Consider the following 26,088-nt stretch of genomic DNA (forward strand, 5'->3'; position numbering starts at 1 on the left):
GCTGATGAACTTTTAACAAAAGAATAAAACATTTTTTAACAAGGAAAGATTAACAATATTACAATGCTCCTTCACAGAATCACAGAATCACAGTGCAGAAGAGGCCCTTCGGCCCATGGAGTCTGCACCGACACGTGAGAAACACCTGACCTACCTACCTAATCCCATTTACCAGCACTTGGCCCATTGCCTTGAATGTTATGACATGCCAAATAATCATCCAGGTACTTTTTAAAGGATGTGAGGCAACCCGCCTCCACCACCCTCCCAGGCAGTGCATTCCAGACCATCACAACCCTCTGGGTAAAAAAGTTTGTCCTCACATCCCCCCTAAACCTCTTGCCTCTCACCTTGAACTTATGTCCCCTCGTGACTGACCCTTCAACTAAGGGGAACAGCTGCTCCTTATCCATCCTGTCCATGCGCCTCATAATCTTGTACACCTCGATCAGGTCGCCTCTCTGTCTTCTCTGCTCCAACGAAAACAACCCAAGTCTATCCAAACTCTCTTCATAACTTAAATGTTTCATCCCAGGCAACATCATGGTGAATCTCCTCTGCACCCCCTCCAGTGCAATCACATCCTTCCTATAATGTGGCGACCAGAACTGCACACAGTACTCCAGCTGTGGCCTCACCAAGGTTCTATACAACTCCAACATGACCTCCCTACTTTTGTAATCTATGCATCGATTGATAAAGGCAAGTGTCCCATATGCCTTTTTCACCACCCCACTAACATGCCCCTCCGCCTTCAGAGATCTATGGACACACACGCCAAGGGCCCTTTGTTCCTCAGAACTTCCTAGTGCCATGCCGTTCATTGAATACTTCCTTGTCAAATTACTCCTTCCAAAGTGTATCCCCTCACACTTTTCAGGGTTAAATTCCATCTGCCACTTATATGCCCATTTGACCATCCCATCTATATCTTCCTGTAGCCCAAGACACTCAACCTCACTGTTAACCACCCGGCCAATCTTTGTGTCTTCCACAAACTTACTAATCCTATCCCCCACATAGTCATCTATGTCGTTTATATAAATGACAAATAATAGGGGACCGAGCACAGATCCCTGTGGTACGCCACTGGACACTGGCTTCCAGTCACTAAAGCATCCTTCTGTCTTCACCCTCTGCCTCCTACAACTAAGCCAAATTTGAATCCACCTTATCAAATTACCCTGTATCCCATGTGCCCTTGCCTTCTTTATGAGTCTCCCATGTTGGACCTTGTCAAAGGCTTTGCTGAAATCCATATAGATTACATCAACTGCACTACCCTCATCTATACACCTGGTCACCTCCTCAAAAAATTCAATCAAATTTGTTAGGCATGACCTCCCTCTGACAAAGCCACGCTGACTATCCCTGATCAAACCTTGCCTCTCCAAGTGGAGATAGACACTCTCCTTCAGAACTTTCTCCAATAGTTTCCCTACCACTGACGTGAGACTCACTGGCCTGTAGTTCCCTGGCTTATCTCTACAACCCTTCTTAAATAGTGGAACCACATTAGCTGTCCACCCACAATTATACCTTTACAGATATATATAGATTTGTAGGGATAATACAAGTTACAAAAGTTATCTCATACGTTAATATTCAGCTGGAGTATAATGGAGTAAATACGCAGTCCATGTAAACCAATAGGCACCCTGTGGTCAGACACACGACACTCTGAAACCAAGTGGCAGATGCCACCTCAGCCAGATGCTATGGATCTCTTCAACTCCACCCCCCCCCACCAAGCCCCCAAGATGCTTGTCACCGTGAGCCAACCAGTCTCACTGAACTTTATCTTTCACACGAGGGCTTCCAACCTCTACTTTTCAAGAACTCGCTTTGGAATCTTCTCCCAAACCGATGCTTTCTCTCAGGCGCCTTCTTCAAGGGTTCACCTCCAGAGTTTCAAACTCTTCTTCCAGTGTTCCTCTTCCCTGAGTCACCACATGCATTCAAGCTGTCTTTCATGCACTCTCTTATCAACTCAGCCGTCAACAGTACCACTGCTTCACATCCCCATAGCAAAAGATTACAGACCTTCAGTTGTCTCTTTGGACCTTCTGACTTCTCATGCCTTTATCTCTATAAGCTTGAAGCTTTAAACTTGAAGCATGGGACCTTTTACTGCCTCTCACTCCTAACTTCACTTAACAGGACCTTTTCCAGATTCCTGTCCTTCCTTTGACTAGAAAGTCTACTTGAGACTTTCCCCTCTTCCACTCCCCTGGATTTTGGGTTTTATCCTTTAGCTTAGGACTGGCTATCTGTCCCCTTTGCTCCAGTCTCTCCTGGCAGCTATTTCAGAACCAACTGCACTCAAACAGCTTCCAAAACAAACTGCTTTCTTTCTAGTTCTTTCTGTCTCTGTGTGTGTGACTGTGGGAGGGGCCTGCCTCTCTGGATCCGTTAGACCAATTTTCCTTACCCTTGTTTGCTTTACTTAGCTTGGAGTTGTAAAAACCTTCATTAAAATGCAGGCACCTTAAAGTGAAACTAAAACAAATTTGACCTTTCCTAACACACAGATACAGAAATACAAATCAACTTAAAAGCTAAAACTCATTCCTAGCACCTACAAATACCAATATAACTTACTTGTACTGTCTTTATTTCCTAACAAGGCAATGTGGATTATCATCAGCAACTAAACTGTATTCTACCACAATCTGTAACCTTATGGCCTGTCAAATCCCTCGCTCTACCTTTATCATCAGCTACAGCACCAACCCTGGTTTAATGAGGAATATAGGATAAGTCAATACCAGGCATACCTAGAAGTGAGGTACCGAACTGGTGGAACTAAGACACAGGACTCACACCCACTAAACAGCAGAAGCAGCATGCTGTAGACAAAGTTAAGTGATCACACTGGTGGGAAGTGATCAAGGGAAGCATCAAGAGGTTTTTCATCCGCAAAGGCACCCAGAAAGCTAGAAAGGAACAGAGGGAAATGTCCCGACTCCAGGAAAAGATGCAGAATCTGCTCCGGCTGCAGTCGATGGGGGTCGATGTCAAGGAGGAGCTCCAAGAGGTGAAGGGCCAGCAAGCCTCGCACTTTGCCTCGGAGGCCTCCAAGATCATCTTCCGTTCCAGAGTCCGCTCCGTGGAGCAGGATGAGACGTGCTCACGTTTCTTCTTCCAAAAGGTACACAGAGAGCGCTCTGTGATCAGCAGCCTGAAGGAAGAAGACGGCTCAGTAAAGTCATCACGGTCCGACATTCTGAGGATCAGCAAATCCTTTTATGGCGGACTGTATGACGTGAAGCCCACGGACAGCACGGCCTCCCAGTCCTTCCTGTCCTCTATCACGGAGGTCTTAGACCACAGTACGCGGGAGAGCCTAGACAAACCGCTAACTCCTGACGAACTGACTAAGGCCCTCGAGTCCTTCGAGAAGAGTAAAACCCCCGGAAGCGACGGCCTGCCGGCGGAGTTGTATTCGGCTCTGTGGGACTTGATCGGCCCAGACCTGCTAGAAGTGTACGAGAGTATGCTCCTGGCCGGCAGCATGTCAGAATCCATGAGGAAAGGCATCATCACCCTCATCTACAAGCACAAGGGGGAAAGGGAGGAAATTAGAAATTGGCGACCCATTTCACTGTTGAATGTGGACTATAAGATTCTGTCCAAGGTCATCGCCAACTGGGTCAAATCCGCTCTGGAATTGGTGATTCACCCTGACCAGACCTGCTCTGTGCCAGGCAGGAAGATCTCTGACAGCCTGGCGCTGCTCAGGGATACGATTGCCTATGTACAGGACAGGGGTGTGGATACCTGCCTCATCAGCTTGGATCAGGAGAAGGCCTTTGACAGAATATCGCACACCTACATGGGGGATGTGCTCTCCAAAATGGGCTTTGGGGAGGGAATTCGAAATTGGATCCAACTGCTCTACACTAACATCAGTAGCGCAGTCTCAATCAATGGGTGGGAAACAGATAGCTTTCCGATTAAATCTGGAGTCAGGCAGGGCTGTCCTCTCTCGCCTGTCCTTTTCGTGTGCTGCATAGAACCCTTTGCCGAGTCCATCAGGAAGGATCCGGGCATAAGAGGAGTGACGATCCCAGGCAGTGGAGGCACTCAGGTAAAAGCCTCCCTGTACATGGACGACGTCGCCGTCTTCTGCTCGGATCCGCTGTCGGTGCGCAGACTGATGCACGTCTGCGACCAGTTCGAACTGGCCTCGGGAGCCAAGGTAAATCGTGGGAAGAGCGAGGCCATGTTCTTTGGGAACTGGGCTGACCGATCCTTTGTCCCCTTCACTGTCAGGGCTGACGGCCTGAAGGTGCTGGGGATATGGTTCGGAGGGACCGGGGCATGCGTTAGAAACTGGAAGGAGCGAGTGGCTATGGTGAAAAGGAAACTGGGCATGTGGGAGCGACGCTCCCTCTCCATTGCGGGTAAGAACCTGGTCATCAGGTGTGAGGTACTCTCGCTGTTGCTGTACGTGGCGCAGGTCTGGCCCATTCCACACTCCTGCGCGATGGCGATCACTCGAGCCATCTTCCGCTTTATCTGGAGGTCGAAAATGGATCGTGTCTGCAGGGACGCGATGTACAAGCCTCTAGATAAAGGGGGAAAAAACGTGCCCAACATCGCCCTCATACTGATGGCCACCTTTGTGTGTGGCTGCATCAAGCGGTGCGTAGACCCTCAGTACGCAAACACCAAGTGTCACTACGTGCTGAGGTTCTACCTGTCCCCGGTGTTGCGAAGGATGGGTCTGGCCACGCTGCCGCGGAACGCTCCAAGTAGTTGGACCGTGCCGTACCACCTGTCCCTGGTGGAAAAATTTATGCGGAAAAACACCTTTGACCACAAGTCCATCAGGCAGTGGTCAGCACGTAACGTCCTAGAGGCCCTGAGGGATAAGGAGAGGGTGGACCCTGTGGGATGGTTCCCCGAGCAGACTGTCAAAGTCATTTGGCAGAATGCCTCATCGCCAGAACTTTCCAACAAGCACCAAGACGTAGCTTGGCTGGTGGTGAGAAAGGCCCTCCCCGTTAGATCCTTCCTACACGCCAGGAGTCTCACCCCCTCTGCACGATGCCCTCGAGGTGGCTGTGGTGGGGAAGAGACCGTTGTTCACCTCCTTGTGGATTGTGCCTTTGCAAAGAAAGTCTGGAGAGAGATGCAGTGGTTGCTGTCGAGGTTCATCCCGAGCAGTTCTGTGACACAGGACTCTGTGCTCTACGGGCTGTTCCCAGGGACACACACCGAGACAAACATCGACTGCAGCTGGAGGATCATCAACTCGGTGAAAGACGCGCTTTGGTCTGCCCGAAACTTGTTGGTCTTCCAGCACAAAGAGTTGTCCCCGACCGATTGTTGCGGACTGGCACAATCCAAAGTCCAGGACTACGTGCTGAGGGACGCACTAAAGCTTGGGGCAGCTGCCGCAAAGGCGCAATGGGGAAGGGTCGCTGTCTAAGACCTTTCTACCACAGCGCACCGAGAGACTGGGAACTGTTTAGAGCCCCTCGGGCTGTACAGATCAAAATGAAAGGCTGTAAATGATTGTAATATTGTTTGTACTGATGCACCTGGTGATACATTTTGTAAAAGTTTAACCTGGATTGTACCCTTGTAATGTTGTTTTTGAAATGGTTTTGAATGTGATTGAAGATTTTTTATGAATAAAGTATATTTTTACAATAAAAAAAAAGATCCCACAATCAACAAATCAGATCAAAGCTCTGCAGTTGTGCCACATCCAGTCATGAATGACGATGGACAATAACAGCTAAGAGGAAGAGGCTGCAAGAAAAACCCAAATCTCAATGATAGCAGAGCTGAGGACAATCATCTCAGCCCTAGGACAATCATCTCAGCCCTAAGACAGTGCTGCTGGAGTTATTCAGGCAGTATCTTAGACCCAACCATGTTCAGCTGCTTCATCGATGACCTTCCCTTTATCATAATGTCAGAAGAGGGGATATTCATTAATGATTTCATAGTATTCAGTTCAACTCACGCTTCCTCTGATAATGAAGCAGTCCACAGGCAGCAAGGCATTCAGGTTTGGGTGGTTAAGCGATAAGTAACATTCATACCACATATGTGCCAGGCAATCATCATTTCCAACAAGAGAAATCTAACCACGTTTCCTTGACATTCAAAGGCATTACCATCGTTGAAACCCCAACATCAACATAGTGTGGGTCACCTTCCAAACCCACGACATCTAAAACCTAGAAGGCCAAGGACAGCAGATGTATAGGATACCACTACCTGCAAGTTCACCTCCAAGTCACACACCATCCTGACTTGGAACTATATCACTGACGTTGGGTCGAAATCCTGGAACTCCTGGTATTGTGGATGCATATACATCATTAGAACTACAGCAGTTCAAGGAGGTGGCTCACCCCCTCGTTCTCAAGGAAAATTATGGATGGGAAATAAATACTGGTCTTGCCAGCAATGCTCACATCTCACAAATAAATAAAAAAATTTAAAAATCTCTATTTGGCCGCAGAAAATATTTACAGTAAACTCGTAGTAAGCTAAATTCAGCTTACATGCATTTAAATTCATAACAGCCATGAGCTGGGAATGTGTACTAGAATTCAGATATTGCCCCTAACTAGACTGAATGAAATAATGGAGATTCATTAAAAACATCCCAGTAAATAGTCACATTTTGGAATGCTCCATCCATCACAGCTCAGCAGGAGCTGGTTTATAATACATTCAGCTAGGGAAGTAGCAGTAAGTTTGACTGGTTGCTTAGCTTGAGGATCTCCAGGCATGGGGAGCTTGTAGAGGGTCACAGGTCAGGTCCATGGTTTCCTGCACAGCTATGAACAAAAGAAACATAGAGCTGAATTATATAGAGCTTCAGATTCCCCACGCCCCACAGCTAAAAATTCAAGGAGGGCCTGCCGAGGGGAATACCAGCAGGCCTGTAGCCTGGCAGCCAATCGGAGGCCGGCAGCTCTACAGCATTTCAGGATAGAGGTATGCCTCTAGCATACCTAGATCCAGGATTTGGGCTAGTGTTTGATGGTCTTGCTGGGGCTAAGCTGGCAGGTCCTCGCAAAGCTGGTTGGGAGTTTGAGACGCCATGGGGGGAGGGCAACCTGGGGTGGCCTCCAATGGGCCCAGAGGGCCTGTTAAGGAGGGATACCCGCCACCCGTCACCGGTTCACAGAGGGAAACCTACCAGGCTGGGAAATAGGTGAGGGTCTCTCCAGCCACTGGTTAAATACTGGCAGCGTTAGGATAGCCCACTGGCAGGCTGGCCGTTCAACGCCATCCCTGCTGCTGGTATAATTGCAGTGGGGACAAGGGCAAGCAGTTAGGGGGTGGGCTGAATTTAATGAGCCATCTGCCTTCAAACCCATTGGCTGAGGAATGTTAAATCCAGCTCACAGGGTCTGGAAGATCTGGTAAGAGAGGCAGACACTGGAAATAAGAATGCTCTCTTAATCCTACTGCTGATCAGATGCACAGAGATTACTGTCAGAAAGGGTATATTTAGCCTGCTAATTGAGACAACGTGGCCTGCTTTGTTACTTCAGCCCCACCTGCTGCCATACCTCCATGACCCCCTCCTCTCTGCTGGAGAGAAATCTCTGTCCCACAAGGTATGTGTGAGACAAACATCATCACTTTACACAAGAACAAAGGCAGTTGAGGGGATTGTAACAACCATCAAGGCATCCCGCTCTTCAGTGTCACTGGGAAGTATTTTGCCAGTCATTCTAACGAGGCTCCATCGACTAGCCAACAGAATATACCAGAAGGCCCAATGTAGACAGATCCACAGTGGACATGATCTTCTCCCTGGAAGAGTAGTGCAGAGAGCAGCAAACACCGCTCCACCTTGTTTTTGTGGATCTCACAAAAGCATCTGACGCTGAGTGTAGGATGGGCCTCAGCCAGATACTAGAGAAAATCAGCTGTCATCCCAAGCTTCACAGTCTCAAACGATCCTTTCATGATAACATACATGGTACCATTCAGTGGGGACAAGTTCCTCTGACAGTTTTGAGATTAGCCTCTACTCTTTTTTTTTTGATTCATTCATGGGATGAGGGTGTCGCTGACTGGGCCAGCATTTATTGCCCATCCCTGATTACCCCATGAACTGAGTGGCTTGCTTGGCCATTTCAGAGGGCACTTAAGAGTCAACCACATTGCTGTGGGTCTGGAGTCACATGTAGGCCAGACCAGGTAAGGACGGCAGGTTTCCTTCCCTAAAGGACAGTAGTGAACCAGGTGGGTTTTTACGACAACTGGCAATGGTTTTTCATGGTGATCATTAGACTTTTAATTCCAGATTTCTTTACTGAATTCAAGTTTCACCATCTGCCATGGTGGGTTTCAAACCTAGGTCCCCAGAGCTTTACCCTGGGTATCTAGAGTACCAGTCCAGTGAGAATACTACTAGACCACCACCTTCTCATTATCTTTTCCTCCTGACCTATGCTTTCTCTGCCAATATGGAAGAAGTGTACCTCCACACACGATCAGGCAGCAAACTCCTCAATCTATCAAGACCAAATGCCAAGACAAAAGTGTGGTATGTCCTGATCAGAGAAGTTCAGTATGCTAATGATGCTGCATTAATTGCCCAGACAGAAGATCAGCTCCAAAGGTTCATGGTTCATCAGTTCCATGTCTGTGACATGTTCTCCCTCTCCATCAGTGACAAGAAAACCGTAATTATGAGATAGTGTTGTGTCTCTGCTTGTGATCAGACTCAACATCACACCACTGAAAGCAGTCAGCAAATTCTGCTACCTTGGATCTATGGCGACAAACTGTCTCTTGATGAAGAGTCAGCATACCCACAGGAAAGGTAACATCCGACTAACAAAATGGGGATGGAACAAAGCAAGATGCTTATCTACAAGCCTATATCCTCAGCACGTTGCTGTGTAGCAGCGAAGCCTGGGGAACTTATAGCTACCAAGAAAACAGACTTAATAACTTCCATCCCTGGTGTCCACAAGGCATCCCATGGCACCACATGGAAAGACAAAGTCATCAGTGAAGCTGTCCTTTCTAGGGCAAACATGCTGCACTAATTGCCCAGACAGAAGATCAGCTCCAACAGCTCATGGTTCATCAGTTCCATGTCTGTGACATGTTCTCTCTCTCCATCAGTGACAAGAAAAGATTAGCTAGGGCTAATCAAGCAAAGGCGGCTTCAATGGTTTGGGCATGTGCACAGGATGGAAATTGGCCACATCCCCAAGGATATGCTAAATGGGGAGGTAGCCCATGCAAGGACTCAGTATGGCACCCAAGCTCCAATTCAAGGATGCTGTCTAAAGAGACATAACAACCCTCAAGTTCAATCACAACAAGTGCCAAACTCTAACTGACCATTGATGCAAATGGTGACACAAGCTGTGAGCACGAATTTGCCACCATGATAATATGTGGTTTCAGAAGCTTCAAAGCAGGCACCAGCCTGCAAACAAGGTGTCAGCAGAGATCATACTGCACCACCTGCAAGGGACAACTTCATGTGTGGCACTTGTGGCAGGCTTTGCCTTTCCAGAATTGGCTTATTCAGCCATCAAAAGAAATGCAGGTGATCACATCTGATCTCGCCAAAGTTCTCATCATCTCTTGCAGATGGAAGGGATCCATGACAATGAAATTGTCATGACTCACTGGGGATAGTGTGCTGTAATATCAAGCCCCATGCTCCCCGAGCTACAACAAATGTGAAAAGTTTGACCAGACCATCAGATTGCCCCAATTCTACTTAACTGTTTAATGTAGATTAATAGAATACGAGCGCCAGGTTTGTAAACTTTTTTTTTCATTCATTTATGGGGTATGGGCGTCACTGGCTAGGCCAGCATTTATTGCCCATCCCTAATTGTCCTTGTTTAAAGGGCATTTAAGAGTCAACCACATTGCTGTAGGTCTGGAGTCACATGTATGCCAGACAAGGTAAGGACGGCAGATTTAGCTCCCTAAAGGACATTAGTGAACCAGATGAGTTTTTACAACAATCGTGGTCATCATCAGACTTTTAATTCCAATTTTTTTTTAATTGAATTCAAATTTCACCATCTGCCATGGTGGAATTCAAGCCCAGATCCCCAGAGCATTACCCTGGGTCCTTGGAATATTTTTCAGTGACAATAACACTATGCCACCGCCTCCCCCTAATAAGCAAATTTACTTAATAAGTAAATAACTGTTTATTGAACAAACTGCCGTTAACCAGTGGCAAAAGAAAGAAATATGAAGTGCTACCCCCTTCTTAAATACACACACACCACACACGTTTTATGGGTGGAATATAACAGTTCAACAGCTGGTGTATCTGGAGTACAGGATTCGGTGGGTTGATTTTGATCGATGTCTTCCAAATTCCAACCATTCTTGTTGATGACATGAGGTGGTCTTCCAGCATTTTTGGTATTTAGTTCACTGGTTGAGAACTTGCTTTTCAATGTCTCTAACAGTGGTTTTCCCCTTTTCCTTTGTACAGGGGTTTCCTCAGAGAGAGAGCAGGTTATACAGATATGAGGGAAAGAGATTTTAGATGTGTTCTCTTTGCAGTCCAGGAGCTTTCTTGTTGTGCAAGTACTGGAATTTTCCATACACAAGAGAAAGGTTTTAGGTCTTGTTCCTTTCAGGCTAGGAGCTATTCTGCACTGCTCTCACACAAAACCTGGTCACCTGGTCAGGAGCCAATCAAAACGTTGTTTCCAGGCAGCTCCCTTGGTCCAGGACTCCTTTCTGGCACCATCCTGTCTTTCATGTCACACACTGTTTCAGGATTGCAACATTGTATTTATCTCTCATCCTGTTCCAGTGAACATGTCTTTCAACCTGTAGTCATCGTAATTTTAATCCACAATCCAACAGAAAATAAAAAGACACGTTCTTTACAACAGTCCAACAGAAATAAAAAGATATGTTCCTTACACAATCTATCGGTTACAACGAGCCTTATGAAATAAACAGTAATTCATAAAAGTTGTTACTCTCTTATTTGTAAGTCTGCCTCTGGATTTGCATTTAGCCATGTTTCACTTAAGTATTAATGGATTTGCATTTAGTCTTGTTTCACTAGAGTTGTAAGTTTGCCTTTCAGAGGGAAGCAACAAGAAGGAAAAACATACTTGACCTCATCCTCATCAACCTGCCTGCCGCAGATGCATCTGTCCATGACAGTATCAGTAGGTGTGACCACTGCACAGTCCTTGTGGAGACGAAATCCCGCCTTCATATTGAGGATACCCTCCATCGTGTTGTCTGGCACAACCACATCAACCTAGCAACTCAAGACTGGGCATCCATGAGGCACTGTGGACCATCGGCAGCAGCAGAACTGTACTCAACCACAATTTGCAACCTCATGGCCCGGTGTATCCCCCAACCTACCATTACCACTAAGCCAGGGGATCAACCCTGGTTCAATGAAGAGTGCAGGAGGGCAAGGCTGGAGCAGCACCAGGCATACCTAAAAATGAATGTGTCAACCTGGTGAAGCGACATCACAAGACTACTTGCCTGCCAAAACGATAGACAGAGCTAAGCGATTCCACAACCAGTGGATCAGATCTAAGATTTGCAGTCCTGCCACATCTAGTCGTGAATGGTGGTAGACAATTAAACAACTCACTGGATGAGGAGGCTCCACAAATATCCCCATCGTCAATGATGGACAAGCCCAGCACATCAGTGCAAAAGATAAGGCTGATGCATTTGCAACAATCTTCAGCCAGAAGTGCTGAGGGAATGATCCAGCTCGGCCTCCTCCGGAAGTCCCCAGCATCACAGATGCCAGTCTTCAGCCAATTCAATTCACTCTACGTGATATGAAGAAATGGCTGAAGGCACTGGATACTGCAAAGGCTAGGGCCCTGACAATAATCGGGCAATAGTGCTGAAGACTTGTGCTCCAGAACTTGCTGCGCCCCAAGCCAAGTACAGCAACACTGGCACCTACCTGGCAATGTGGAAAATTGCCCAGGTATGTTCTGTACACAAAAAGCAGAAAAACTCCAATCTGGCCAATTACCACCCCATCAGTCTACACTCGAACATCAGTAAAGTGATGGAAAAGGTCATGAATAGTGCTATCAAGCGGCACTTGCTTAGCAATAACCTGCTCACTGATGCTCAGTTTGGGCTCCGCCAGGGTCACTCAGCTTCTGATCTCATTACAGCCTTGGTTCAAGCATGAACAAAAGAGCTGAACTCCAGAGATGAGGTGAGAGTGACTGCCCTTGATATTAAGACAGCATTTGACTAAGTGTGGCATCAAGCAGCCCTAGCAAAACTGGAGTCAACGGGAATCGGGGGGGAACTCTCCACTGGTCGGAGTCAAACCTAGCACAAAGGAAGTTGCTCGTGGTTGTTGGGGGTCAATCATCCTAAGTTCAAGGACATCACTGCAGGAGTTCTTCAGGGTAGTATCCTAGGCACAACCATCTTCAGCTGCTTCATCAGTGACCTTCCCTCCATCATAAGGTCAGAGGTGGGGATGTTCACTAATGACTGCACAATGTTCAGCACTATTCACGACTCTTCAGATACAAAAGCAGTCTATGTGCAGCAGGACCTGGACAATATCCAGGCTTGGGCTGACAAGTGGCAAGTAACATTCACGCAACATAAGTGCCAGACAATGACCATCTCCAACAATAGAGAATCTAACACCAGCCCATAACTTTCAATGGCAATACCATTGCTGAATGCCCCCCTAACATCCTGGGGGCTACCACTGACCAGAAATTGAACTGGGCTAGCTACATAGATTCTATGTATACAAAAGCAGGTCAAAGGCTAGGAATCCTGCGGTGAGTAACTCACCTCCTGACTCCCCAAAGCCTGTCCACTGTCTACAAGGCACAAGTGAGGAGTGTGATGGAATATTCCCCACTTGCCTGGATGAATGCAGCTCCAACAACACTTGTTATGATCCCCAGCAGAGGTTACCACTGGATAAGCCTGATCCCAGGGTGGAGCCCATTTTGACAGACCCTTTCATTTGTACGTTTAGATATGTGGAGAGGGGCTACTGAACAAAGTCACCAGAGTCAGCTAATGAACTTTTAACAAAAGCATGAAACATTTATTAAACAAAAAGAAGTGAACTATGTTACAATACTCATTACCAACAACTATACCTTTACAGATATATACAGGTTTGTAAGGATAACACAAGTTACAAAAGTTATCTTATACTTTAATGTTCACAGTAAGTACAGAGTCCATGTAACCCAATTGGCAGCCTGTGGTCAGGCACACCACACTCTGAAACCAAGTGACAGATGCCACCCCAGACAAATGCTATGGATCTCGCAACTCCCCCTAGATGCTTGTCACACCATGAGCCAATCAGTCTCACTGAACTCTGTCTTTCACACGAGGGTTTCCAATCTCCACTCTCCAAGAACTCGCTTTGGAGTCTTCTCCTAAACCAAGCTTTAGCTCAGATGACTTCTGGAAGTGGTCACCTCCAGGGTTTTGAACTCTCCTACGATGTTCCTCTTCCCTGGGTCAACCCATGTATTCAAGTTATCTTCCACGCACTCTCTCTCACCGACTCAGCTGTCAACAGTATCACTGCGTCACATGCCCATAGCAAAGAGTTACAGGCCTTCAGTTGTCTCTTTGGATCTTCTGGCCTCTTGCAAGCTGTTCTCGCTTTAAATCTGCTTTCTGCAGCTTTTGTCTCTTTAAATCTGAAGCTTGGAGGCTTTCTCTCGGACTCTCACTCTTAACTTCACTTCACAGCAGACAGAAAGTGATTTTCTGGTTTAACTTTCCTGCTGAGAGTGCATATTAGGTATTCAAGCACAGTTTCCTAAAAAATAAAATCATGCACAATATTCCCCAAATGATTAAATTTGTGCTTGTAGCAAGTGAGGCACTCCACCAGAAGAACAAAGTTGGAAAATTACCACTATAGCATGCCAAGTAAGCGAGCTGCAAGGTGGTGACATAAAAATGTAAGAGGGATAGGGATGAGAAAGGAGATATTAGAGTCATAGAGCACAGAAACAGGCCCTTCAGCCCATTGTGTTCACGCCGGCTATCAAGCACCAATCTATTCTAATCCCATTTTCCAGCGCTTGGCCCATAGCCCTGTATGGCATGGCGTTTCAAGTGCTCATCTAAATACTTCTTAAATATTGTGAGGGTTCCTGCTTATACCACCCCTCAGGCAGTGTGTTCCAGATTCCAACCACCCTCTGGGTGAAAGAAAATGTCCTCAAAACCCCTCTAAACCTCCTGCCCCTTACCTTTAATCTATGCCCCCTGGTTATTGACACCTCCACTAAGGGGAAAGGTTTCTTCCTATCTACCTTATCTATGTCCCTCATAATTTAGAATACCTCTATCAGGTCCCCCCTCAGCCTTCTCTGCTCTAAGGAAAACAACCCTAGCCTATCCAGTCTCTCTTCATAGCTGAAACGCTCCAGCCCAGGCAATATCATGTTGAATCTCCTCTGCACCCTCTCCAGTGCAATACTGACTGTTTTCTATTAAAATTTGCTACAGAAAAAACATTTGATCGTGTTTATCACCAAATGTTATTAGACGTGCTGCTGAAATGTGACATTGAAAGTAAAGACGTGAGATTTATCCAAAGCCTATATTGGAACCAAAGAACGAGCATTAGGTTAGAACAAGAAGGAAACAAGGACATAACACACTTGTGGTAAGCTGATGACACAGCACTACTTCCAGAATCAGGACAGGCCCTACAAAATATTGTAGATCAAGTAAAATCTAGAAATTTAGAACATGAATTGAGTATGAACATCAAAAAGACAAAATAATGGTCGTGGAATACGTTAGAAGAGACTAGAATGGAGACTGAATTGGACGGCGGCACATTGGAACAAGTAGATAAGTTTGCCTATTTAGGACAAATGATAACAGAGGATAGTAGATGTGATGCTGAAATTAGAAGGATAGAGATAGCCAAAAATAATTTTGTGAAAACGAAGGATGCGGTAAGAACAAGAAAACGCAAGCTTGTAACAAGGAAAAAGCTCATATCCACTTTCCTGTATGCCTCAGGAAACTGGAAAATAAATAAATATAGATCTATGGAAGGAAAAAGAGCCATTTGAATTGTCGATGTTTAGATGAATGCTAAAAATTCCTTATACAGACCACAAGGCAAATGAAGAGTGCTTGAAATTGCAAGAACAAAAAGAACTCTGAAAAATGACTGCCAGAAAAGAAAATGTCAATATTTCGGCATTTGATTAGAGCTGAAAAGCTATCGAGAACTCTTCTACAGGACAAATTGGAGGGCAGCAGAAAAATGGGGTCGGCCTTGGTGTAATTGGATGATGGACGTTACAGACTGGTTACAGGCGAGCTACAATGGATGTAAGGGGATGGCAGAAGACAAGTGAGTGTGACATACCATGACAGCAGATCTCCAGGACGGAATGGCTACAAGCAGCAGCAAAGTTTTCTATTCATGCTTTCAATGTGATGTGCGCCTGCATACATGAGTGAATGAGTTTCTGTACGTGCACACGTAAACATATATTTATTTATATGTGCATATACATACGCACAGATATCTACATTTTATGATGAATCTGGGTGAAAGGCTGAGTGAAAAGACTAAGGCCGGAATTTTCCGCCTCTGTTGGCGTGGGCGTCATGGTGGGTGTGAGCGAACAATATGGCAAGAAAGCCAAAAATCGGTTTTACACCGTCATGAAACCAGTTGGCAATCTTCTGCTCCACTCATCAATGGCGGGCCATCTTTCCCGCCGTCCAATGTCGGGAACCTAATTTCAATGCATTTGCATCTCATCATCTTGCCTGCTCACCAGAATCATCACCCCATGTCCAATTTACCGCCCATGTTGGCGGGAAAACATGACTGAACAAGTGCGACGTGCAGAAGTCGGGACTTACCATAAGGGCTTTGCTCACATCGCGGACATCCGAGGAGCAGAAGATGCTGGAGCCCTACAGCTATCGGACCTTGGAGGAACATGGGCATCGTGTGCTGGGTAGATTTCCAAGGATGTGGTTCTGCAACGAAGCAGCTCAAGGAAGGTGGGAGGTCTCCCTTGATGTCTGGGTCTGCTTCGAGCCATCATGTAGCATCATCAGCTGCTATGGATAATTGGCAAGGGTGGGAAGAGGAAGGTCTAGGTTTGACTGGGAGAGCAAAGTGTACCGGTGGGGTGGGGAACAAAGATGTCAGGGGGTTGAGGTTGGGAGGGGGAGGAATGAAGGTGTCGGGGGGTGAGGTTGGAGGGGGAGGAATGAAGGTGTCGGGGAGGTGAGGTTGGGAGGAGGGAGGGAGTATGGAGGGAGAATGCGACAACTGGGGAGGTAGGTGGAAGGGGGAGGACGGTGTAAGAAAAGGAATTTGGAGCGGGGATGGAGTTCCCGGGGGAAGGACTTCGGTGGGAGAAAGGACTTCGAGGGAGAAAGGAGTCTTGGGGGAGGAAGGAGTTTGGAGAGAGGAAAGATTACAGAGTGAGGAAAGAGTCCGGTGGGAGGAAGAGAGTAAGGGTGGTGGAGGAGGGAGTAAGGGGGGGATGTCCAGGTGAACTTACAAGGGAAGGGTCTGTGGAGTCAATGACTGTCTCTTAGGGTGCGAGCTGATGGTAGACGTGGTAGGAGGGAATGAGTATAAGAGGAGCAGAGTGAGCCGGAATACTGGGAGGTTGAGGGTCTGACGGCAACGATAGAAGGAACGGCGAGGGTGGTTGGTGGGGTCTTGGAGGCAGACACGGACACTGGAGGTGGGGAGGAGGAGGTTGGGAAGGTCAATGTGGATGGGGGGGATTCTCAGGAAGGTAGGGAACGTGCACGTTCACCTGGACATCCTGGGAAGAAAAGGGTTCGGGTTGGTCGGTGACAGTGGGGGGTGATGCTGGGGGAGTCAACGGTGATGGGGAAAAGGACATGGGTGGTTGGGGGAGGGGAAAGGACAGGGGAGCTGAGAAGAAACTTAATGACTACCATGGCTGTTGCAATGGAAAGTGAGCAGAGCCTCGTGTTGAATGGCACAGGATCTGCATGGGAGTGCGATCAGTGGGTGGGCGGAGATGCAGGTCAGCTCAGATGGACAGCTGAAAGAGAACCCCAGCAGGCAGCAATGAAAATGCTCGGGACATTGAGATGAGTATGATGGAGGAAGGCTCCACATGCGTGGGAGAATGCTTGCACGAGGCTCCAAAAAGCCCTGCCACAGACACTTCTTCCTCCAGAATCACTTGTGGTCCAGTTGCGTGCAGCTGAGTTGCTAGTTTGCAGAACGGGATGCAGGGGGAGGATTCACAAAGCCTGCAAATGAAGCTGAAAGACAACATTACACATTATTCAGCGAAAGTGAATATATTTTCAGATTATAAAGTGACAAAATGTGTTCACCCGTACAGTCACTTGTTATCAGAAGTTCCTAACTTTTCTAGGCCTACAACTTCTTACAGGTGCTGCCCTGACATCCACAGTAGGGTTGGACACAACCTGTGCAATGGTTGGCCCTGTTGCTTCTCATTGCTTCAGTGTGTGTCCTCTGGAAGCCGCGGCCTTGAGGGCCCCGGCTTGCTTTGGCTGTCCTCTTATGGGCCAGCTGCTCCCTCTGCGGTGACAGAGGATGAGGTTGAGGAGGTCACAGGCAATGGCGACTCGGAGGGCGACAACAGCCTCTGAGTTTCCTGAGTGGATGACCTTGGGGTGTCCAGCAGCTGCTGCTACTCCTCTCTTCGGGTGCCTGAGGGCCCCAGCCTGACTCCTTGAGGGGAAGGAGCATGGTGGGACGTCGTGGTGCCCAGTTTCCCCCTACGTTGTCACAGCAGGAACATACCCATGCCTACCGCGATGGAGTGCAGGTCTGCACGCATCTCTGCGTTATGCTGGACTAGGGTCTCCATGGGGTCCACCATCCTTCGCATGGAGACCTCCATACGAGCACATGTGGGCGCCACTTCATCGAAAATCAGGCAGACGCACTCCTCTGACTCACGTGCCACTCTGTTGAGGGCTTCCAACAGCTCTGTGTGATGTTCCCCCACATTCTTCTGACTCTCCACGACGAGTTGGAAGGCTGAATACAGAGGCTCGTCATCTGGCTTGGTCTTCACAGATGTCTCTTTCCAAGCAGTCCTTCGAGTGCCAGGGAACTCAGATGAACCTGCCTCCTCCTGCTGTGGACACTTGTCTGTGCGGTGACCATCAGATTGTGAACCTGAGCCTGCTCTAGATCTCGGTCCCAACAAGGTGTATGTCTCTCCGCTGTTGGAAGGTGTTGATAAGTGCTGTGATGGGTCTTCCAGGCTGCTCATTTCCAGTTCTTCAGTGGAGGAGGTGTCCTCTTGGCTAGAGGTAAGATCCTGGATGGAGCTGAGGGACTGGTTGGCTGAGGGTGTCGGACACTTGACTCCCTGTGAGCTAAAGTAGAGATAATTAATGTATGGCAGCAGGGTCAAAAGCAGAAGAGAGAGCCCTCACTGTTGCTTTGAGAGAGAGAGAGAGAGAGATGATGTGGCGCAGGATCCTCACGTGGGTGTTCACCGCCGACCTCACCATTGCCACAGGCACGGTCCATATCCTCACCAGTCAGCGCAACGGAAAGCTCCTCAAATTGAGTGAGGAGTCTAATGTGGGCCACTCTTATCCCCCCAGGTCTGGGACCTCTCCTTGCTGTTGTGAGCCATCTTCTCCTCCATGAAAACAGATGGCAGGAAGTGTGAGCAGGACGCACGGCACTACGTGGAATGTTTGCATGGTGAGCGGAGCCATGGATGGGATGAGGACATGAGCTCCAAAGCATATGAGCCTGGTGGAGATGTGAGGTTGTGTGTGAGAGTTGGTGGTGTTGCCCCTTGAGGTGTGAGATCCCTGTGGATGTGTGATGGGTTTGAGAGTGTGAGAGTTGAGAATGATGAGGTATTGACTTAGCCTAGCGGAACAGGTGAGAACATTCATCGCCTTCCTGCACTGGATGGCAGACCTTCTCTGTACTCCTGTGGCGCTGACTGCTGCAGCCACTGCCTGCCGGGTCAGATGGGTGACTGTGGTGGACTTCCTGTGGCCAGAGCGAGAGTAGAGGAAATAGCAGCGGTCTTCCACTGCGTCCAGCAGGCGCCTCAGGGAGGCGTCACTAAATTTGGGGCTGTTGTCTTCTTTGCTTTCGGAGCTGTCACCTGAGGCAGACTTGCTATGAAGATATGAAGTGGGCATGCGCTCTGGTGCACTTTAAATATGGCACCGGGAATGAGGAAGCACTGAGGTCACAGCGTGGCAGGCAGATCTGAACCCGCCCGCCAGCGAGCCGGCGTGTTCTCCATGAATACATAATTAATGAGGCAGGACGCGCCAGAAATGGGACAACACGGTGCGAAAAGCCGCCACTGCGGCCAGCGGGTAAAACGTCCTTTTTCCCGCTTGCTACCATGCTTAGTGCAAATCGGAACGATTCCACCCTAAATTATTGCACAGTATTTGAGTCCGTTTCTCTGTGATTGCTGATGAATTGAGGTTGTTTCATGTTCAAATTAAACCATGCGATTACATTGTGACTGAAATTTCCTTTGATTTCAGGAATTGGGTTGACCCTGCCCATAAGTGAGGTTGCAAAAAGAAACCAATCCCTTCATAATGGGTGGGGCATATACCTTGCGTCAAAAGTGTATGGACAATGTTTGTAATAAAACTGCACAAAGCCTTTCCTCCATCAACAAGACACAAGTCAGGAGTGTGATGGAATGTTCTCCACCCACCTGGATGAGCATAACTCTAACAACACACAAGATGATCCAGGACAAAAGCAGCTGGCTTGACCAATACTCCATCCACCATTTTAAACATTCACTCCCTCCACCAATGGCCACAGTGGCAGCAGTATGTACCATCTACAAGATGTACTGAAATAACTTGGCAAACCTCCTTCGACTGCACCTTCTGCAAGCTCTACCACCTAAAAGGACAATGACAGCAGACACATGAAGATACCATGATCTGCAAGTTCTTCTCAAAGTCAAACACCACCCTGACTTATATCGCTGTTTCTTCACTGTCACTAGGTCAAAAGAACTCCCTTGCTCACAGCACTGCTTGTGTACCTACACCACATGGACTGTAGTGATTCAAGAAGGCAGTTCACCATCATTTTCTGAAGGCCAATTCGGAATGGGCAAACAAATGCTACCCTTCACCGTGACGCTCACACCCCAGGAATGAATAAAAAAAGTAAAAAGTCTCAAAACTACTAAGACATATAGGCTCAATTTATTTTACTCTATTATTAACTTTAAACTACTAAAAATAACATTTTAAACAAGGCAAACAAATATGCAATTTATTTCTGCTTGTCATTCCTATTTTCCCTCTAATCTCCTTTACACTTGAATTTAACTTTATTTCTGCTTTGACTGAAATATCCCATATTTTTTGCCTATTTTTATTAACCTACTCATTTGGCTGCCATTTTCTATCATGAAGATGGGAGCAATTTTAGAGAAAAATCTTTTCTTCAGCTAAATGTTTAAAACTTTAAAAAAATCAGAGGGTTGTCTCTCATTTTCCAATGCGAGTTTACTTTCTGATGGATTTTTCCCACTGTGAGAGGTAATTAAGCTAATTAATGAGGAACTTGTGCAGACATTTCTACATTGAAATTCTCCTCATAATTCCCAAAGTTCCTGAAAAACTAAGAGCTGTCAACAGTCATTGTCTTCGGTGCTCAGTTGTTATGACAACAGATTTGCAGCTTGGCCCGGTTCCAGTTTGCAAACAATTTCAAGACAGAATCCACTTGTACCATACTAAGGGAAATTCAATCAGCGTCAGCCAACAGCCAATCACAAACATAACATCTGACTCATAGTCAGCAACCACATAGACTTATTGTCAAAAAACATTTCAATTTACTTCAGTTTAACCAGCAGGAGAGGACTAGGGAGAAAGACATTGTGAAGATTATATTCTCTAATCCAGTGAAGTACCAGGTATGTGAAAGGTCTGGGGGAAGGATCCTTAACCAGTTCTCTTCAACTGAGTGACAATCAGCAATGGCTTTTTATTCTCTTAAAATAGGTCATGAATGGAATTGTTAATAAGAATAAAAACCATATTACTATTCTATGCAATGTAAACATTAATCAGAAAACCACAAGATTTCAACTTATTGATACAAACTATGAATTTAATCTTTGATCATGGCATGTGAGAGTATAAATACTCCCTGTACATTTTGTTCACATTATAGTAGTTTATAGACACATATAGATGCTGTGGATTTAATTGTCTTTCACTTTGGAGTACTGATTAGCATTCAGTAAGAGTTCTGAGTAAAGTTTGTTTGCCAGGAGAGAGAATTCCACAATACAAGCTATTACTAATTTAGGATTAATTAGCAGCTTAAGTGGTGGTTCCATAGTTTCATGCTCCAAACAAGGAAATGCAATCACAAAAATCATGGGTTGGAGACAGCACTACAGTCTTACAGTGCTAACCGTTAGGCAGGAAGGACCAAAAAGGAGGGAGAAATCAAAGTAGGGGGGTGGGGCGGTGTGAGTGGAGAGAGAGAGAGAAATTGTGGGGAAAAAGAGATCCCTAGTGGAGCCGGAAATAGTAAGAGGAAGAGATTGTCGGTTACAGGACTGTCGCCATCAGATCATTGGGTCCGCCAGTATTGGATCATGGGGAGGAAGGAAGATCAGGGCTAGTTAGTTTGGATGATCTGGGTGAAGCACTAATGCTCCTCCCAACCACAAGCAGTGCTGGAAAGCACTCACCTGTTGCTGCTGACCATTCTTGCCTCCCTTCAGCTACAGTGTTTCCTGCATCCTAGGGAATGGCCAAAGTTGTTAAATCCACATGGCTGCTAAAATCTGAGGTATGCAGCCTCATTAACATATTAAAATTACTGATCCACCTTGACAGCAGATTACTCACCCTCCCCAGCCCCCAACTAAACCTGTTTAAACTGGAAATAAACGCTCTCACGGCGGGCTGGGACCTGGGTTCCCATTTTTAACATTTTGAATTACCCATCCCAGGGAGTTAAAGTTGCCCCATAATGTTTAGCCAGATAACCAGTTTTTGAAAGGTTACTTGCATTTAAAGGAATTAAAGGCATTGGCTAAAGAGTGGCAGGTGGATTTTTTTAACTGAAATAAATGTAGGATAATGTATATTTGTAGAGGAAACCTGTGCATAATGAATTATGTCATTTACAAAAGACAAAGAAACGTTTTTGGATATGATTATCAATCACTGAAAATAAAAACAAGGTTAATTAAAAAAGGAAATATATTTGTTGAACTGCCACTTTTTCCTAAAAATTCTAAAGATTTAGTAACAATCCTTTTCTGTACATTCGATACAGCACAATCATTAATGTATTCTTGATAACCATGTTTATGCATTTTCTGTAACAACACACTTACAGAAATTGTGTCATTTTACGTTAGCTAGGCGTAGTTTAGAAACAGACATTTTAAACAGAACTTGCTATCCCATCATGATGAAGTGCCTCCCAACATCATAAGCGACAACAGCAAAACATACGTGAAAGGCCAATATTTTTTCTCTACAGCATAGTAATGTGCAAAATAAAGACTCATTGAAAACTAGTTAATGCTCTGTTGATTACTTCCTTTGAAAAGTAGTTGGATGAATATCTGGCTAAAATAGGGCTGTGGATTGCCCTAACTACTCAGTAGATCAGGCCAGAGGTTCCCTGTTTGATTTAAAACAGCAATACAATTCACATTTGTGCCCTGAGTATAATGAGAGCAAATTTAGCCAAGGGTTATGGTTAAGCTGAGTTCTTTAAAAAAATCCCAAAGGGAAACTTTAAACAAGTGTCAAAATCTATAATTTTAGGTGGTATGTTTGAGATGCAACTCTAAATTCAGGAATTATACCACCACTTCTCAAGAGGTTTTATATTAAACTAGATGAAACATTTTATTAAGTTACAACATATTAAACACAGATACATGGCTACAAAGTACTACTATTATAACTTTTAACAAATTCCCAAACTAATCTCCATTAATCCAACAGCAACCCACAGACTTAACCAAACATCAGGCAAAGCACTTTCACCATAGGAATTCAATGAGGTTCTTTTCACTTTGGTTCCATGTGGAGACAGTTGGAGGCTTACAGCTGCTTTTGATCTCACATTGCCTCTGCTCTACACACACTAAACTGCTGAAGTTATACCTAGCACAGCTCATTGAATGTAAATTCTCATTGTATCACTAGCCTCTTCTAACAATAAAACTCCTTTCATAGTAACAATTTTATTAGCAATAGAAACATATTGCTTGGTCTCTGCTCGCTAGGTGCCAGAATTAAGCCCACTTCTTGAATGCTCTAATCAAAAATGCAAATGCACTCTATCTCTCTGTTTACATCTTAAAACTAGTACACATTAAAGCACTCAGACTAGATGACTTTAATCCAATTAAGACATACCCACAGACCAAGTCTCTATTTTAAAAGAAAAATATTTTCCAATAATATTATATACATCAATAGCTTCACGACACCAAGGTTCCCATTTCTGATCATTGTCTGTGACCCCTGCTAGAAATTACATGCACATATTAAGGATGAGGATAGATTTGAGTTTAGTTGAGATAACCTCTACACTTGGAATTGTATCGTTGTTCCTTCACTATCACTGGGTCAAAATCCTGAAACTCCCTTCCTAACAGCACTGTGGGTATATTAACACCACTTGGACTGCAGCAGCTCAAGAAGGCAGCTCACCGTAACCTTCTCAAGAACAATTTGGGATGGACAATAAATGCTGGCCTGGCCAGACACACCCACGTCCCATGAATAAATATTTTTTTATCCTGCTGGCATTAACTGTCCAAGCTAACACAAACAGTGACCACTTGTTTTAGGTACAAGAGGACTACTGGCCCCCATGAAACTGTACTCAGCATCTAATCTGCTTGCACCTCGCCTGGAAGTGCTCAGTTTCAACGCTAAGTGAGAAAGTATGTAAACGGCTTCAGATTAGAATGGAAGAAAATGGGGATGCTTTGCCATGGTTAAAAGATTTATACAAATGCAAATGTTTTAGAAATAAATATCATTTAAAACTATAAGAGTGATAAACAGAGAGATAATCTAACACTTCAAAAGGCAGTCTCTATCCTTCTCTCTCCATTATACAATTTCTGACAGTTTTAGTCGCTCTCACTATTTGTCTTTAGGTCTTTTCCAATGTCAGCTCCGCACCCTGTAGCAATTATCTCACAGGGGGATTTGGAGAATCTTGCCCTGCTGCAGACAAGAACTGGACAGATGATAAAGGTGTGGCACAGACATAAAAACATTGATGTGTCTATCAATATTCAGACCAACCAGAATCTACAATACAGGTAACTATGACTGCAATATTTTATAGGGGAGTAGTTTGGAGATTGCTGGTCATCAAACAATTGGTCCTACTACTAAAGTGGGGTTGCTCCTGTGAGTTTACCAGACAGTAAAGCTTGGGTTTTGTGGCACTGTGCTTGCCGACCTGCAATTTTCTGCCAATTCATTTTAATGGGTGTAAAATCACAGGCTAACAAGAAACGAAGTAGAAAACCTCTGCCCTCGTTCCTACTAAAAGATCTGGCCATGGGTAGACTAATGACCATCTTCAGAGGGAGCAAAATTCTAGTACACCTCAACGTCCCTCCAGGTGACCCTTCCCCTCAAGGAGTCAGGCCAGGGCCCAAAGTAAGGAGGAGCGGCTGCTGAATACCTCTGGGTCATCCACTCAGGAATCTCAGAGGCTGTCCGCTCCCTCCAAGTCCCCTTTGCCTGTGAAACCCCCCACCCCGTCAATCTCATCCTCTGTTACTGCAGAGGGGGAGGGTGGCCCACAGGAGGACAGTCAAAGCAAGCTGGGACCCTCCAGGCCTCAGCTCTCCAGAGGACGCGTGCTGAAGTCATCAGAGGCAACAGGGCCAACCATGCACAGGCTGTCTCCACTCCTGCTGCGGATGTCAGGGCAGCACCTAGGAGAAGTGGTAGGCCTTGAAAAGTTAAACAATTCTGATCACAAGTGGTTGCAGGGATGAACACGTTTTGTCACTTTATAATCTGAAAATATATTCACTTGCACTGAATAATGTGTAATGTTGTCTTTCAGCTTCATTTACAGGTTTCGCGAGTCCTCCCCCTGCATTCTCCCCACTAGCAATTCAGCTGCACACAGCCAGACCATGAGTGATTCTGGTTGGAGAAGTGTGTGTGTGGCAGGGCCTTTCAGAGCCTCTTGCAAACACTCTCCCATGCACATGGAGCCTTCATCCGTCAGACTCATCTAACTGTCATGAGCATTTTCAATGCGGTCTGCTGGGTTCTCTTTCAGTTGTCCATCTGAGCTGACCTGTGTCTCCACCCACCCACTGATTGCACTCCCATGCAGCACCTGTTCCCTTCCAACACGAGGGTCTGCTCACTTTCGATTTGAAAAACATGGTTGTAGTCAAGTTTGCGATTAGCTCCCCCATCCTTTCCCCTTCCCTGGTCATCCATGTCCCTTTCCACATCACAGTCCACCCCCCCCAGGTGTCACCTTCCACCTCCCCACTGTTGCCCTACAGCCTGAAACCTTGTCGTTCCTGGGTGTCCAGGTAAATGTGCACATTCTCTACCTTGCTGAAAATCTGACTGCCATCCACATTGATCTCCCCGGCCTCCTTCTTCCAACCCCCAGGTTCCATGTTTGCCTCCGTGTCCACACCAACCACCTTCGCCGCCCCTTCTACCAGTTCCGATGCACCCTCACCCTCCCACCCTACCAGTTACTTCTGCCCCATCTCATTCTCACCATTCCCACCTACCAGGCCAAGTCTGAGTTTGCTCCCGAGGAGGCAGTCATTTACTCCATAGACCCCTCACTTGCACGTTCACCTGGACATTCCACCCAGCCTTACTCCTTCCTCCACCTTTTCTCCTCCCTCCCCCCATATTCCCTCCACCCTTCAAATTCCCTCCTGCTTTCAGATACCTTCCCCCCTCCGAACATCCTCTTCACCCCGGACACCTTACCCCGCCACCCCCCCCGGAACTCCCTCCTACTCCTTCCCCCTTCCGAACTCCCTCCTCCCCCAGACACCTTCCCCCCCTCCAAACTCC

General features: G+C 46.3%; 1 protein-coding gene across 1 annotated transcript in view; it reads right to left on the bottom strand.

Moving 5' to 3' along the window:
• The window catches only part of LOC144681903 (matrix metalloproteinase-15-like), a 161,278-nt gene extending 145,269 nt beyond the window's left edge, over positions 1-16,009 (bottom strand). Inside the window, exon 1 of the mRNA XM_078544038.1 lies at positions 15,883-16,009. Coding sequence (XP_078400164.1) covers positions 15,883-15,885 — 3 coding nt within the window. The 5' untranslated portion in view covers positions 15,886-16,009. The remainder of the gene's footprint in view (positions 1-15,882) is intronic.
• Between the last annotated feature and the right edge of the window lie 10,079 nt (positions 16,010-26,088).

The sequence above is a fragment of the Cetorhinus maximus genome, chromosome 6 (genome assembly GCF_964194155.1).
Source record: "Cetorhinus maximus chromosome 6, sCetMax3.hap1.1, whole genome shotgun sequence".
Classification (NCBI taxonomy): domain Eukaryota; kingdom Metazoa; phylum Chordata; class Chondrichthyes; order Lamniformes; family Cetorhinidae; genus Cetorhinus; species Cetorhinus maximus.